The following is a 16518-nucleotide window of genomic DNA, read 5'->3' as shown; positions in this document are numbered from 1 at the left end:
AGAAGAAGAAGAAGAAGAAGAAGAAGAAGAAGAAGAAGAAGAAGAAGAAGAAGAAGAAGAAGAAGAAGAAGAAGAAGAAAAGGAAAAAAATAAAGGCTTAAAAAATAATTACATTTTGTGTGTGTGTGTGTGTGTGTGTGTGTGTGTGTGAAGAATTACACAAATAGCTGGGTATAGTGGCTCAGGCCCTCAATCCCAGAAATGGGGAGGCTGAGGCAGGAGGGTTGCCATGGGCTACATAAGTGAGTTCAAGGTCAGCCTGAGCTACATAGCGAGATCCCACATCAAAACAGAAAAAGAAAAAGAAAAATGTTACACAATGTTACACAAATGTATTCCTATGGAGTGTAAAACAAAATAGCAACTGAAAATACAATTCTATAGTACAGTGCTTTAATTTCTTTTTCTTAGTTTCTTCCTTGCTCCATTTCTTTCTTTCTTTTTTTTTTTTTTCTTTCTTTTTTTTTTTTTTTTTCGGACAGTGTCTGGCTATGTACTTCAGCCTAGCTTTGAACTCACTATGAAGCTCTGGGTGGCCTCAAATTTTCTGGGATCCTCCAGCATCAACCTCCTGAGTGCTGAGATTACAGGTGTGTGCCACCATATCCAGCAAAAATTTATTTAAATAGCTTTAAACTTGTAGTTTTCAAGACTCTGGTCACCAGACCTCATTATCAACATCACTATCAGTTCTGCGGGGCATCAGATGCAAATGTAGGCCCTGCCCTGCCTCGGGCTACCTGCGGTGGTCACCAACACCATCTTAGCCTGGTGGGGGATGGAGGGTAGGGGTGGGGGATTGTTGTTGAGGGGGTCCTTGGAAGGCTGGCCAGGCGCTCTGGAGCTGGACCCTGCTGCAGGCTGTGCACCTGGGCTCTGCCCGAGCTCGGCTGGTCTGAGCCCGGCTGGTCTGAGCCCGGCTTTCCCGCGCCCCCTGCGTTAGCGGGCACCGCTGCGAGCCTCCCTCTCTCTCTCCGGGCCCAACCCATTCGTTCACTGCTCTGCTGGCGTCCTTGCTCCCTGTGTTTCTCTCAGCACTCTGGCATCTTGGAAGCTCTTCCCTTCTTCCTAATGGGCAGCTGAGCCTGTTGTCCTTCCCCACCTGCCTGGTGGCTGTCTGCACGCTCCTCTTAAGACATCCCTAGGAGGGACTCTGGGAGAATACCACGGAAAGAAAATCGCCTCTAACTCTCCTCTCTGCGCTTCATCCTGAGAGCGGGGAATGCCGGATGTCAAATACAACTCCTTCATGCTCCCCAAAGTTGAAGAATAAATTCTAGGAAATAGTGGAGGTTAAGAGCTGGAAAACTTGCTGGAGAGTAGGAATGGAGAATGGGGAACAGGAATAGCTCTTTGGAGACAGGAGGAGTCCCCAGGGCGCTGCCGGTGAGCCCTCCTCTCAAAAGAAGTTTTATAGATCAAATTCGTGAGCTAGGATACATAAATGACAACATTAATCTTGGCCTTGCCTTTAATTTCAGCAGTTTTAGGCCAGGTGTGGTGGTGCATTCTTGAAACCCAGCACTTGGGAGGTTGAGGCAGGACAATGGTTGTGAGTTTGAGACCAGCCTGGCCTACAAAGTAAGTTCAAGGACAGCCTGAACGGCAGAGCAAGACCCTGTCTCAAAAAGACAAGGAAAAAAAAGAAAAAAGAAAAAAGAAAAGAAAAGCAATCCCCGCCCCCGCCAAAAAAAAAAAAAAAACAGTCTTTACCCAGATCCAATGATGTAATGGAAATGTCAGAAGTGCCATACCAATAATCCCAAAGTAGCCACTGTGACTTTAATTTTCAGCTGTGCCTCCAGCCATAGTCCTGCTGGATTCTCATCTTTTACCCTGACTTCCTTGAGAGCCCAGCCCTGTCTGGCTGCCTACTGTACTTCTCTCTGATTTAGCCATCCTAATCCCCTTCTGTCCCATTCTTGTTGCAGGAAAACCTTTAGCTTTGCAAACTTTGCTGCTCTTCCTCCTCCTCTTCCTACTGTGTGTGTGTGTGGGGGGGGGTGTATGCTTGTATTTTGCATTGCTTATTCCTTTTATTTGTTTTTGAGACAGGGTCTTGCTATGTACTTGAGGCTGGCCTGGAAATCACAGCGACCCTCCTGCCTCAGCCTTTCTAGTGTACCACACTTATTCCTTTAAATCCATGTGTAACTACTGCAGAAGAGAATAACTGAATACAGTTTTCACTTAGTCGTATTTATACTCTCTGCTTTTGATATTGCTGATCTTTAAAAATGTAATAGTCTTCGATAATAAAAAATTGTTGGGGCCGGGGAGATGGCTCAGTGGAATAAGCGCTTCCCTGGCAAGCGCAAGGGCCTGAGTTCAATCCCCAGTTCGGCCAAAAATAAAAAAATAGTTTTTCTTCCTATTACAAAATAAAGTGTTGTTATTTTGAGTCAGGGTCTTGCCGTGTAGTTCAGGCTGGCCTGAAACTCACTGTAAAACTCAGGCTGGACAAGAATTCCCAATAATCCTCCTGCCTCAGCCTCCCCAGTGCTGGGATTACAGGTGTGTGTCACCATACCTGGCTGGAAGGAGAAAAATGGCACTTCTTTTTGTATAAATGAGTAGTTTGCTTCTATGGAACAAAAATGACAGACTTAAAAGTGCAGAAGGGAGTGAAGTTTTCAGAATGCACAACTGGAGGGCTCAGATTCTAGGATGCAGATACAATGTCTGCCACGGGTCCAGGAACCTTCATTTTTAACCAGGGGTGACGTTGAAATTGGTGGGCCCTGTCCAGTTGGGCTGTATCCAGGGTGAGAACCAGCAGTTAGGGGCTTGTATACCTATCCCCTTGCAAATGGATATTCATGAGAAATCTACTCAAGGAAAAAAAACAAAACTCTACCAAACATAGGACCTCTTTCCATAACATGTATTCTCTGCCATAGCAATTTAGTGAATAGGAGAATATAAATTCTTAGTCTCTCAAAATTATAAACAAAGGTTATTAACAACTGAAGAGTAACCAGTAAGGTATCCTAGATTGCTAAAGGAGGTAGGAATATAGTAGGTGGTCAGATAGGGACGGGCCCTCAAGGGAATCAGGGCAAAAGCTGAGAGTCCAGCAGGACTGTGGCTGGAGGCTCAGTTGAAGATTAAAGTCACAATGGCAGTTTTACATACTCTCCTAAGGGATGAATGGAGGTTTGCGACTATTGGTATCACCCTGCTGAGATTTCCCATTGTCTCACTGGGGGTGGGTCATCCCCTGCCACCTGCTAAAAACTAAGGTTAAGACTGTTAAAATAAAGGGCAACTCCAAAACTATAGTTGATGAACCATGGCCAATGATGTCATTCATGGATCCTTGCTACCATTGGATCAATATTACCTAAGCGACCACACTTGCAATCTTATTGGTTGATTGATCATAGTTTTGACCCCAGTTGTACTCACTTCACAATTTTGCTCTGTATAACTGCTTTTGAGATGTGGGCTACCTGGCAGCGCATTTGGGACCACTCCTGTCTCTCAGGAGCTATTCTCCAATAAATTTTCCTACTTTTTTTTTTTTTAATCCTACACTTAACCTGTGTTATTTCTTAGAATTCGTTCTTCAACTTTGGGGATTTTCCCTATATTAGTAGGAGGAGTTATTCTTGAAATTGCACATATCCTGACCAGTCATAGCATCACTTATATTCTTCAAATATGAAACACTTCACAAATTTGTGTGTCATCTCTGTGCAGGCACCATGCTAATCTCCGTGTCATTCCAATTTTAGTATATCTGCTGGGGAAGCAAGCATGTAGGAACAAGCAAGGTAATAACCTGATTACTTCTTGTATTTACACTCTCCTACTCTGTAAGGTTGAGATACATGAAGTTTAATTCCTCATAAACTTTCTGGAAGCAGGGCACAGTGGTACACGCCTGTACTCCCAGCCCTCAGGAAGCTGAGGCAGGAGGATTGCTTGAGTACAAAGCCAGATCCAGCTACCTAGTGAATTTAAGGTCAGCCTGGATCACAGAGCCAGACTCTGCCCTCCCAAAAATGGGAAAAGCAAAACAAAACAAGAAACAAGAAACAAAAACAAAACAACAACCCCCCCAAAAAACCCAAGAAAACACCAAAATCAAAAACAAAAACAAACAGTAAGTTAAATTGGAACAATATGCAACACAAACAGGAAACCCTATGGAAAGATTTTCTTGCTATAGCCCAAGTATTTTATCTATGATGTTGAACACCCATAGCTTCTAACACTGCTCATGAAGAAGCGACAAACTGCGTGTGGAGGTACACATGCCTATAATGCCAGGGCTCAGAAGGCTGAGGCAAGAGGACCCCTGTGAGTTTGGGACAGCCTGGGCTACATGAGCAAGTTCAAGACCCACAAGGACTACATAGTGATACATAGTGAGACCCTGTATCAAAGAGGAAGGAGGAGGAAGAAGAGGAGGAGGAGGAAGAAGAGGAAGAGAAGGAAGAGGAAGAGGAGGAGGAAGAGGAGAAAAAATGATTTTGTGAAATCTGAAAATATTCTAAATCTATTATACCTCTACAAATTAAGTTGTTCCTTTTCTCATTTTATTTATTTATTTAATTTAAAAAAAGAAATCTATTTGGTACAGGGTGTCTAAGCAGTTCAGATTCCTAGTGATCCTCCTGTTTTCAGCCTCCCCAGAGATGGGATAACAGGTGCGTGCCACCACACTCCAGTCTTGGTAGCCAGCTCTCTGGGGATCAAACTCTGGTCCCTGCACTTGCCTAAGTAGGCACTTAGTCCACTGAGCAAACGTGTCTGATCTCATTTTTAATTTTTTTCACTTTAGTCTTTATTTGTCTTTCTGAGGCAGGCTCTCACTATGCAGTTCAGGTTGACCTTGAGCTCACTTTGTAGCCCAGATTGGCATCAAACTTGCAATGATCTTTCTGCCTCAGTCTCCAGAGTGCTGGGATTACAGGCACGCGCCACCATGCCAGGTCTTAGGAAGTTGTACTTTTAACTATCATCACCATTAAGAAAGGTGGACAGGGGCTGGGGAGATGGCTCAGTGGAATAAGCTCGTCCCTGGCAAGTGCAAGAGCCTGAGTTCAATCCCCAGTTCACAAAAAAAAAAAAAAAAGAAAGAAAGAAAAAGTAGACATAAGCAGATCTATGTGGGAAAGCACACAATATCAGGTGCTGAGGCACAAAGGAGAAAGCAAAGACATTGTTTGAATCGATGATGACAAAATCAACACCACACTGATGTTTGTTAATGCATAGGAAGTATTTATTGACAAAATATTTGTGCCAGAGATGCTATTAAGCTGAGATGAAAAAACAAAACAACACACCAAAAAATAACTGCTATCTTCCCTTGAAAAGCTCAGGTTGGGCTGGGGAGATAGCTCAGTGGTCTAAGCACCTGCTTGGCAAGTACAAGGACCCGGGTTTGATCCCTGGTACCACGTGCTGCACCAGCCCTGCTGTGGATGCATCCTTCGGGCCACTGAAACTGGGCGTGGTGTCACGTGGGACTGTAATCTCAGAGCTGGGATAGCTGAGACAGGAAGATCACTGAGTCCAGGCTGCATATGAGACCCTATAACAAACAAACAAACAAACAGTGAAGCTCAGGCTGTTAAGTGACTCGTTAGTACATAGTCAACTAAACTTACTGAATATTGTAAATAGTACTGGATAATTATGATGGAAGTGCCGGTAGGAGTATTGCTCAGTGACATGAGTGCCTGCCTGGCAAGCAAAAAGTCTTGAGTTTGATCCCTGGTACCCCCTGCCCTCCAGAAACAATTATGATGGAAATGTCTTCTGATGATTCATAGTAAAATGACAAATTTAAGGGACTTGAAGAGCTTTCAAGTTGTGTGAGCAGTGTTGTGCTGTAGCCAGGTTTTTATGATCTGAAGCCCTTCATGTAGTTCAGTTGAATGATCTCTCTTCTACAAATAAACTTGGCATTAGCATTTCTGGTGGTTCAAATTAAAGCAGTTGGATTATTTTGCCAAAATGACCGGGATAAATCATTCACTTACTTTGACTGGAGGCATCCCAATGCTGTGGTCCTAATGACTTAAACAAGTGGCTCATAGCTTGGAAAAGTTTTGTTACTAAAACATGCTAATATGTTGTATAGTTTTATTTTTCTTTTTCTTTTTTTTTTTGCAGAACTGGGGATTGAACTCAGGCCCCTGCACTTGCCAGGGAAGCACTTATTCCACTGAGCCATCTCCCCGGCCCTGTGTTGTATAGCTTTAGCCCCACGGCTTGAGAACTCTTGTGAAGTGTTTTCCATGCATAGATATATTCTGCTGGGAAAACCCTTTTAGATTTCCTATTTCTTCAGTGATAAAATGACCCTATGGGACTGCATGGCTTTGGGTTAGAAAAATAAAAAAAGGCTGTCGCATGACCCCAACACAGTAGAAATTCGCATAAAAGCTTTTAGTTCTGTTCCTGTCAAGGAGGAAACAGACACATTTGGTTTACTGAGATCATGGCACCAGGCTAGTCAGGAAGTCAGCCAAAAGATTTGCTTTGTTGTGTATTGACTGGTCTTCCTGGACTTGCTGATACTGTAAGAAGGTCAGAACATCAAGGGAATGGGACAGAGAAGGGACATGGTGGGACGTGGAAGCTGGACAGCCATGCTCACCAGGTGTTTTTGATTCACCCTTTCCCTCCAGGCAGCATACAAAATGTCATCACATGAGCTCCTTCTGGTTGGGTGGGGTCATGTGATGAAGGCACACTTTGCATTTTTGTCTGTAAAGAGCATTTGACTGACCTACTAGAGGTCACTTCCATACAGCACAGTCATCAGCTCCTGTGTCAGCCTGAGTCTACTGATTGGCTACTGTGAGCAGCATGTTCTACTGAACGGTCATGGGTGTGCATCAGTTTTAAGACAGTACTTTGCAAATCTTTCTCCTTCCTTCCTTCCTTCCTTCCTTCCTTCCTTCCTTCCTTCCTTCCTTCCTTCCTTCCTTCCTTCCTTCCTTTTCTTTCTTTCTCTCTTTTTTTCCAGTATGGCAGCCACCAGAAAAGTAGCTGCTCAACATTTACAGTCTTATTTTTTAAATCAGATTTTATTGGTCCATTCTAGATATACATAAGTGTTATGGTTTGTGTCTAGTTTTCCCCCTAAAGCCTCATGTAGTGATGGGGCAGTGGGCTTCTAGGGTTTGTGATTAATTCATGATCCAATGTTGGGGTTATGGGTGCAAATGCTACACCCGTGACAGCCTGAGTGTAACATAAGAGAGGCTTGCTCTCTGCCCCTGCTGCTTCTGCGCCTGCCTTTTTGCTCTTGCTGTCTTGCTGTTTTCTGCCACCAGGAACTGCGGCCTTCTGCCATGTGCCACTCTGCCTTGAGCCAACTGATTGTGGACTGAAATCTCCACAAACTGTGAGCTAAATAAACCTTTCCTTCCTTAATATTGGGTATCAGGTATTTTGTTCCAACAACTCGAGGAAAGTAACCAAGACAGAGTTTGGTACCAAGAAGTGGGGCCATTGTTGTGACTATACCTGGCCATGTGGTTTAACAGCCTTTGGGACTGGCTTGTGGGAACATATAGGAAAGGCTCAGAGATGTTGCCTAAAAAAGTAGAGGTGGAACTCCTGTGAGTTCTGTATGGGAGATTCTGGTCAGAGCTCAGAAGACCAGAAAGAAGGCTGAGAGAAATCCTGCCTGTAAGACCAGGCTGGGGAGGTTTCTGCTGGGAAGGAGGACTGCAGTATGATGTGTGTTATGGCTTGGCAGAAAGTTTGGCTGCATTTTGCTCATGTCCCGAGACTGCCTGAGACTGAGATTAAGCATGGAAGACTGGTTAATCTGGCAAAAGAAATTTCAAGGCAGTTGAATGCTGAGACAGTTTCATGTCTATTGTTGGGGACTTTTAGTCAGATTTATGTTGAGAATCAAGAGAAAAGAGCCCAGAAGGATAATTTAAAATGTTGTGAATTTAGCCAGAAAGGAAGTGCCAATAAAGCTGTGGGCTAGAAACAGAGCTGAGGAAATCTGTACTTTGGACAAAGAATAGAATAGAAAAGATGGCCTGAGGGCGTCACAAAAAAGCACCAGGACTACACCCTTTGCAGTCACAAAATTATTATTTTGGCAGAACCAGGGATTGAACTCAGGCCCTAAGTGCTTGTCAGGCAAGCACTTACTCTACTGAGCTATCTCCCTGTCCCCACACCCTTTTTTCTTGCAGAACTGGGGATTGAACTCAGACCCTTGCGCTTGCCAGGCAAGTGCTTATTCTACTGAGCCATCTCCCTGGCCCCACAAAGTTACAAAAGTGAAAGACCTCACTTTGAGGAGAAAGCTGCAGAGTACCATTTTCCAGAATGCCAGGGACAGCCATACCAGGTTCCAGAATGGTGGTGTTATAATTTACTCCTTGGAATCAGGGTCAGAGTGCTCAGCTATCCAGGCACCCGACCCCGACAGCCAAAAGAGAAGAGAACCTGGCTACTGCTCCAGCCAGCCATGGACCTTCACACCACCCATATGGCGCTGGTTTTAGGCACAAGCAGAATGCGAGGATTGTGAGGTTAAGAAGGCTTCCACCTAGATTTCATTTTTAAGAAATATTTATCTATTTACAGGCTCTCTCCACACAGCTCAGACTTGTAGTGATCCTCTTGTCTCAGCCTCTCCACCACTGGGACTACAAACACGTGCCACCACACCTGGTTGCAGCACTGGCATGGCATGTGGTACAGGCAATGGAACTCAGGAACTTGTGCAATGAGCTATCTTCCCAGCCCCCCCCCACCTCCCCCTAGATTTCAGAAGAAGGCCTGGGAGGCCAGGCAGTGTGCCCCTAAGAGGGAAGTATGTGAAGCTGTAAGTGAGCAGCCTAAAGTGCAGTGGAGACCCCAGAAGCTTGAAGAAACCAGGAATGTGGATCATCTAAGGAAAACTGCAAGGAGGGAGTGAAGCAGGCCCAAGAGAGATGCCATGGGAGCTACAAGCCCCAGAAGTGCTGCAGGGGCAGAGCCACCTAAAGCCTTGCAGCACATAACTCATTACAGATTGCTTCAGATGTTGCACATTGAATAACAGCATTTAACGTTTCCTTGCTGGATTTTAGACTCGCTTTGATTCCAATGTTGTCTATCATTTTGTTTGTACCTTTAGAATTGGTAATGTTTTTCTTGTGTCATTGAATGTTGGTAGTGTTTAACTTTGTTTTCATTTGTATAGGGGCTCTCAGCTAAGAGTTTGCCTTACATCTCAGAGGAGACTTGGGATTTATACTTTTCAGCAATGCTGAAACTGTTAGCACTTTGGCAACTCTTAAGAGATGGACTAAAATGCGTCTTGCAAAAAGGGCATGAGTCTTTGGGGGACCAGGGGCAGAATGTTATGGTTTGCGCCCAGCTGTCCACCCCAAAGCCTCATGCAGTGATGGGGCAGTGGGCATCCAGAGTTTATGATTAGTTCATGATCCAGTGCTGGGATTATGAGTGTGAGTGAAAGGCCCATGAAAGGCCTGAATGCAATATAAGGAACGGAGAGAGGCCTGCTCTCTGCCCCTGATGCTTCTGCTCCTGCCTTTTCGCTCTTGCTGTTTTCTGCCACCATGAACTGTTGCCCTCTGCCATGTGCCACTCTACCTTGGAGCCAGCTGATTATGGACTGAAACCTCCACAAACTGTGAGCTAAACAATCCTGTCCTTTCTTAATTTTGGATGTCAGGTATTTTGTCCCAGCAACAGGAGGAACGTAACCGAATAAGGATCACATCATAGAGAATTTGTATCTAAACATGATATAGATTGATTCTTTTTTCATTTTCCTATGTGCCTTTCAATCCCTTCTTTCCTCCCTTGCACATTTTTCTTTAAGGGAAGAGATAGTGTTTTAGGTACACTCTACCATCTGTTACAATCCCTCAACTCTGCTCTAGATGTAGAGAAAATATGTGTTTGAGTGGATGTGGCTGTGTTCCAGTAAAACTTTATTTATCAAAACAGACAAAGGGCCAATTGGGCACAGGACTATAGTTTGCATGTCGCTGTACATCATAGAACTTTACAAAAATTTTTTTGAGACAGGTTTTCACTATGTAGTCCAGGCTCCTCCTTTTTTTAGAGAGAAAAAAAGGTAAATATAGCAATGAAACTGAGTTTTATAACAGGGTAATAAGACAGTTACAATAGTTGATACATTGCAGGCTAGTCTTGAACCATGTAGCCCAGGCTGACCTTGAACTCTTTGACAGTCCTCCTGCCTCAGCTTCAAGAGTGCTGGGATTACAGATGTGGGCCACTACATCCTGTAATTACAGAACTCTTGATTTTTTTTAATTTTTGGACAGGGTCTTGCTATGCAAGACTGGCCTTGAGCTCACTTTGTAGCCCAGGCTGGTCTTGAACGCAAAACCTTCTCTTGCCTCAGCCTTCTGAATGCTGGGATTACAGGAATGTGCCACCAGGCCGGGCTAGTCACAACATATGCGAGGCTATCCTGACATCCTATGTAAGAATGGGACGATGTACTTGGGCCAGGCATGCTATTGCTTGGGGTCTTTCTTGATACCTTTTGTGATAAGATGAACTCCCCAATGAGAATCTTTGTCATATGTGTTAACTTATGTATCCTGCTCCCCCTCAGTAATATTTTTTTTCTTGACAAAAACCTTATTTAGCTTTCATGAGTCTTTACCAAAGTTAAGTAACTGCTATCAGGTAATACACCAAGAAAAGGCACATGGAGTTTTTCTTTGGCATACCTTCTCATAAACCATTTTCGACTCAAATCAAATTATAAAGTCTCTACATCCTTGATTCTGATATTTTGGCTAGCATCAGAGTCCCCCAGAGGGCTTGTTAAAGACAGAAGTGGTGGGTTCAATGGTGGGAAATTCTGACTTTGTAGGCTTGGGGAGAATTTGTCTACAAATTTGAGAACATCATGTCTGTTCTCAAAGCAACTGGTCAAGTTCTGAGGCATCAGTGAGTTTTCAAACTTTAACGTCCATAGAAAACTACTCAAGAGCCTGTTAAAATGTATATTAATTGAGTAGATCTGGTTTGGGGTCTGAGGTTGTGGGGATAAGAGTACTAATGTTTGGGGTGAATACACTTGGAGTTGGCAAGGAGCTGAAGGTTTACAATCTTCCTTTGTAGCCTTCAGGCCTTGCATAATTATTTATCATAGTGCTAAGTATAGTTTAGGTACTTAATTCTTGAAGATCAACTTTCACTTTCTCATGTCTTTGAGGCAAGATTTTGCTACGTAGTGCAGGCCTTGAACTTGCTTGTTATGCAGCCCAGGCTGGCTTTGACCCTAGAACTGCCACAAGAGGCAATACCTCCTGCCCTGTCTCCTGGCTTCAGCTGTTTCTTTGATACAGTCTGGCTATGTAGCTCAGGGTGGTCTTTAACTCATTACATAGACCAGGTAGGCCTTCAAACTCTCAGCAATCCTCTTGCCTCAACCTTCTGAGTGCTGGGATTACAGGTAAGTGCCACTGCGCTGTGCCCAACTCCTGGCTTCAGCTTTTCCTCTACCCCTCTTCTCATGAACTATGCAACAGCAAGCACGGTTAAAAGCACAGATTGATCATGAAACTAGGACTTCCTTCCCATTTCACCCTGCCAATGACAGTCTTCACAGTGACTTCTCAGGTCCTACAACACTGGGCCCCTGTTGTGCTGACTTTGGCCCTCCCACTGCAGCATCCTTCCTAATCCTTTGATCCTTGAACCCCCCAAGCATACTTTTTTTTTTTTTGGCGGAACCAGGGACTGAACTCAGGCCCTTGCGCTTGCCAGGCAAATGCTTATTCTACTGAGCTATCTCCCCGACCCCCTCCTTTTTTTGAGACAAGGTCTCACTGTGTAGTTTAGGCTGGCCTTAAACTCACTATATAGACCAATCCTCCAGTCTCAGCCTCTGGAGCGCTGAATTACAGCCATGAGCCACCATGCCCAGCCCACATACTTCATTTCAGATCCACTGGAAAACTGTTCCTCAGGGTAACTGCTTGACCTTCTTCCCTACTTCCTTCAGCCCTGGCTCATATGTCACTCCGGAAGGCTTTTCCTGCACCCAGTCACCCCCATCATTTTAGTATCTGATCATGTCTTTTCTTCCCTTAGACTGTATGCGCCAGGAAATGAAGTTTCTGTTTTGCTCACAATCTTAGCACCAGAGAGTCCCTAGCACACAGTCAGCTGCTCAATAAATATTTGAATGGATAACAGACTGCAGCTAACTGGACTATCTCCAGGCCAGAGGCTGCAGTGGTTTCTCTGGGCTCCTTTGCCAGCTAGTATTACTCATTTTATTCTCCAGAAAACAGTGGGTTTGGTAGAACCCTTTTTCATGGAATTTAAATTGCAAACTGGCTATTTACTGTTGCCATATAATATGTTGCTGAATTTTCTACTGATTATGTTCACTTTAATACATTTTCCTTCGGCACTTGTTTTCTCATTTCTCTGTTCCCTGTCCAAACCTACCCCACCCCAAGTCTGGAATAATTCTCTTACCTTTTTTTTAAGATTCCACTTAACATTTGTTTTGAAGCCTTACGTAAATTTAAAACAAAAAGGAAAAAAAATGCCTAGTTATTCATGACCCTCAGGACTGTTGAACACACAGCTTCTAGGGGTAGCTGAAGACGATTTTTAAGGGGAACCTGGAGTTTTACGACTTCAAAAGCCACCAACCATGGTCATGTCAGAAACGTTCTATAGAGAACGCCTGGGTTGCTGGGTGACTGTTTAGTGGGGAAGCGCTGGGGATGCGCCGAGATGTCTTTTTTCAAAAGACCTTTTAGGGTGAGGGAGTCTGTTCACTCGGCATACGAAGGAATTTTAGAAGCTAGGCTCGCACCACCCACCACACGCACCCCTACTCGCAGAAACTTGCCCCCGCCCCCCACCAAATAAGGGATCTCCACGGGGCAGTCGCCAGCTCCAGAGCCAGCTGCTTGACACCTATTGTCCCCGTTTGGACGTCAAATGAGCTCGCCTGAAGGACCCCGACTTCGATTTAGCTCCACACGCGAGGTAACACTGCTGCCTCTCCCAAAGGCCATCGCAACTTGTGGCGAGTGGCAGCACCCCCCGGCGCGACGGCTGAGGGCGGACTGGGAGAGGCCGCCCGGCGCGCCATTTCCGGCAGGCATTCGCGCCGGGCAGCCCGAGAGGCTCGAAGGCCCCGTGGCCGCTGCTCCCGCCCCCCCGCGCCCGGAGGGCTGGCTGGCTAAGTCCCTCCCGCTGCCGGCTCTCGCCTCACTAGGAGCGGCTCTCGGTGCAGCGGGGACAGGGCGCCCTCGGAGCGCACGGCACTGCCCGGAACCCAGCGCCACCCTTGCCCCCTCGCGATCTCCAGCGGCTCGGCGCGCGCACGGTGAGCGCCACCCGGGACCGAGGCGCCAGAAGGGAAGAGGGCAGCTGAGCCCGAGTGCCCTCTGCCTCCTGATCGCCTGGAGCGGCGCGCGGGGCTCGCTCAAGTCTTCCCCACCCCCCACCCCGGTCATTTCAGTGCCCTTCTCCACCCGTGCCCCGACGTTCTCGCTCCCCACCCTCCCTGCCTTCCTCCCTCGGAGGACGACGCGTCCCGGGCCCGCCCCGGTGGGGATCGTTGCCTTGGCCGTTGGCAGCCGCTCTGCGAGGCTCCGCCTCCGGCACGAGCTCCGTGCCCCGGGGCGGGCTGGCCGGGCCGCGGCCGCGCGGGGGAGGGGAGGGGACGGGAGGGGCGGGCTGGCGGCCGGGCGCCCCGCTGGCGGGTCGCGCGCGCGCCCGCGTTCTCTTCCTGGCGGCGACGCGCGCCCCCTCCCCCCTTCGCTCGCGCAGGCTCCCGCCCGCTGCGCGTTTTGTCCCGCGTCTCGCCCCGTCCGTGTCTTGACTCGCCGCTCTTGTCCTTCTCCCGCTTTTTCTTCTCTCTCTTGGTCTCAAAGATGCCCTCGGCCACCAGCCACAGCGGAAGCGGCAGCAAGTCGTCCGGACCGCCACCGCCGTCGGGTTCCTCCGGGAGTGAGGCGGGGGCCGGGGCCGCTGCGCCCGCTCCTCAACACCCAGCATCCGGCACCGGCGCGGTCCAGACCGAGGCCATGAAGCAGATTCTCGGGGTGATAGACAAGAAACTTCGAAACCTGGAGAAGAAAAAGGTGCCTGGCGTTGGGAGGGGGAGGGCTGGCGACGCCCCGCTTCGCTGGGTCCCGCGTCCCCGCGGTGGAAGGGAGTTCGGCGCCCGGAAAGCGGGCCCCGGGGAGGAGCCTGTCACCTGACCCGGCCGGCGCTGCCCCGGGCCTCGCCGACTCCTGTAGCGGGTCTGGCCTACGCGCTGTACCGGGAGATCGATGGCCCGGGGTGGGGGCCTGCCGCCTGCGCTGGGTCATCGAGGCCCCTGCCTGCGTCGGCAAGGCTGAAGAGGCCCTGGGGTGGGGGGCTCGGGGCTCAACCGCCTGTCTGGCGGACTTGGGGCGGCCTGTGTGCCGGCGTGGGATGTGCCGCTCCGTTAGCGTGCACTCCCGGGGCCCCTCTGCGTCGGCGAGGAAGAGGCGTCTTGAGAGCCCTTTTAACCTCGGGTTGCCTCCTTCAGGCGGGTTCCGAGTGGGTCTTGCCGTGCGGCTCCCCGCCCCCCTCGGATGGAGTCCCCTACGATTCCCTCTTTGTTTCAATTGTCTAGGTGTCCCCGCGAGCCTCTGGCTCAGCCCCGTCGCGAGGTAGTTGTCGGCAGCGTCTTTCTGCCCCCGGGGGGACCCGAGAGGGGCAGGGCTGCGGCGATCGCGGCCCGCGGGAGGCCGGGTCCGGGCTGGACGGGAGCCGTCCCTCCGCTCTGGGCACATGGAGAGCGTGTCTAACATGGCGGCGGCTGCGGGGAGAGGGAAGCGCTGCACAGGAGCTGCATTGTGAGCACAAAGCGAAAGCAGCGCGGAGGGCCGCGACCCGGCGGCCGCCGCCGGCCCCGCGACTCCTCCGCAAAATCGGGCCACACCCACCTTTTTTTTTTTTTTTTTTGATAGAATTGTTAGCCGTTCTGGATCTTAACGGTGAGATGTACGCGTGTTCCAGTCGGCCTTTTGTTTTCTGCTTTCAGCGCAGGACAGTGTACAACTCTGCTTAGATAGGGGCGCTTGTGTGTGGTCGGAAAGGGTTTGAGCCAGTAGTTCAAACCGAAGGTGAACCATGGGAAGGGGGAAAACAAGTGATTCATATCAGAAGTGGGACAATTGCGTGTGGCTCTTATGCATGCTAGCTTGCCTTTTTTTCTTAAAAAAGTAAAATCTGACTTTTCTTTGACAAGAACTGGTTGCCCTTCTCTGAACATCTTGGGTTTTGAAAAAGTCATATTAAAATGTTTATTTAGCCAGCTCCCTGATATATAGCCTTGAGGTTTTGAAATAGTAACAATTTGGCTAAAATAGGGGCTGTGAGAGATAGTGAAAAGAAACTGTTGATGTAAGGTTTTGAGGATTTTAATTATTTAGTAATTCATTGTACACTTTTGGAGAGTTGTATTTTTTTTTTGTTTGTTTGTTTTTTGGAGACAAGGTCTGTCCCACTATATCTTTAGAGAGCTTTAGAACATTGAGCCTTCGTATACTTTTTTTCCCCTTTTGAGACAAGATCTCTATGCAGTTCAGGCTGGCCTCCTACTTCAGCCTCCCAAGTGTTAGGATTGCAGGCTTGCCTCATCATGACCGGTCTATCTTTGATTCTTTTCTCATTTCCTTGAATATTGAAGGTTGGAGGTTTTACTTGAATTTCCTGGACTTTATTTGAAGTTGACAGATTTCCTTAATGAAGTTTCTAGGTTTTTTTTTTTAAATAATCCTTTGACATACAAGTTCTATTAGAAGTAATAAACATTAACAAACTAATAAAAGTATTTTAAACATAAAATAGGTACATTCAAGTGTGGAATAGAGTAAGTTTGCCCTAAAACCAGTATCTTCTAAGCCTGCACATGTGATTTAATTTTTGCTATTCTCCTTGAAATTGAGACTGTCATAGTGCATTAAACAGGTGCTGTCAATCTGTGTGATTGGTTTACTTGTCAGAATTTCTAGGAAGTCTTCTAGAACAAGAATCAACATAAATTTGTGATGTAATATTTTATAGACTTTACATTAGTGACTAAAAATTTTTTCACAGGTGACCATACATAAAAAGTCAGCTGTTGATTATCAGCTAATCTATGAGGTTACACATTTTGGTGTTCATGTGTATATGGGAAAAAAATTACAGAGAATTGAGAAATCCCATGAGAAGACTTGAACGATAATTTGTCAGTGTTGTATGTATACATATTACTTGCTGTACAGTGACATCCTTTTCTCCTTAGAGGAGAAAGTAGTGTAATTATAATTACTACAGAGTTTTTTTTTTACTACAGAGTTATTGACTGGGCTAGTAAATACTGAAAGGTTGTCTTGTAATAATGGACAGTTAACAAATTGAAATAAGGGGCTGGGGAGATGGCTCAGTGGAATAAGCCCTTCCCTGGGAAGCACAAAGGCCTGAGTTCAATCCCCGGTTCCACAAAAACAAAACAACAACAAAAACAAATTGAAATAAATAGTA

At 46.9% G+C, this 16518-nt stretch overlaps 1 protein-coding gene and 1 pseudogene across 1 annotated transcript in view; one reads left to right on the top strand and one right to left on the bottom strand.

Annotated features, from left to right (window-relative positions):
* Nucleotides 1–3657: 3657 nt before the first annotated feature.
* Nucleotides 3658–3757, bottom strand: LOC111815616 (annotated as a pseudogene).
* Nucleotides 3758–13170: 9413 nt separating this feature from the next.
* Nucleotides 13171–16518, top strand: part of Caprin1 (cell cycle associated protein 1) — a 39555-nt gene continuing 36207 nt past the window's right edge. The window contains exons 1-2 of the mRNA XM_004627305.2: nt 13171–13339; nt 13890–14099. Of these exons, the coding sequence (XP_004627362.1) occupies nt 13890–14099 (210 nt within the window). The 5' untranslated portion in view covers nt 13171–13339. The remainder of the gene's footprint in view (nt 13340–13889; nt 14100–16518) is intronic.

The sequence above is a fragment of the Octodon degus genome, unplaced genomic scaffold (genome assembly GCF_000260255.1).
Source record: "Octodon degus isolate 3935 unplaced genomic scaffold, OctDeg1.0 scaffold00018, whole genome shotgun sequence".
Taxonomy (NCBI): Eukaryota; Metazoa; Chordata; class Mammalia; order Rodentia; family Octodontidae; genus Octodon; species Octodon degus.
This window is presented reverse-complemented; position numbering and strand designations above follow the sequence as displayed.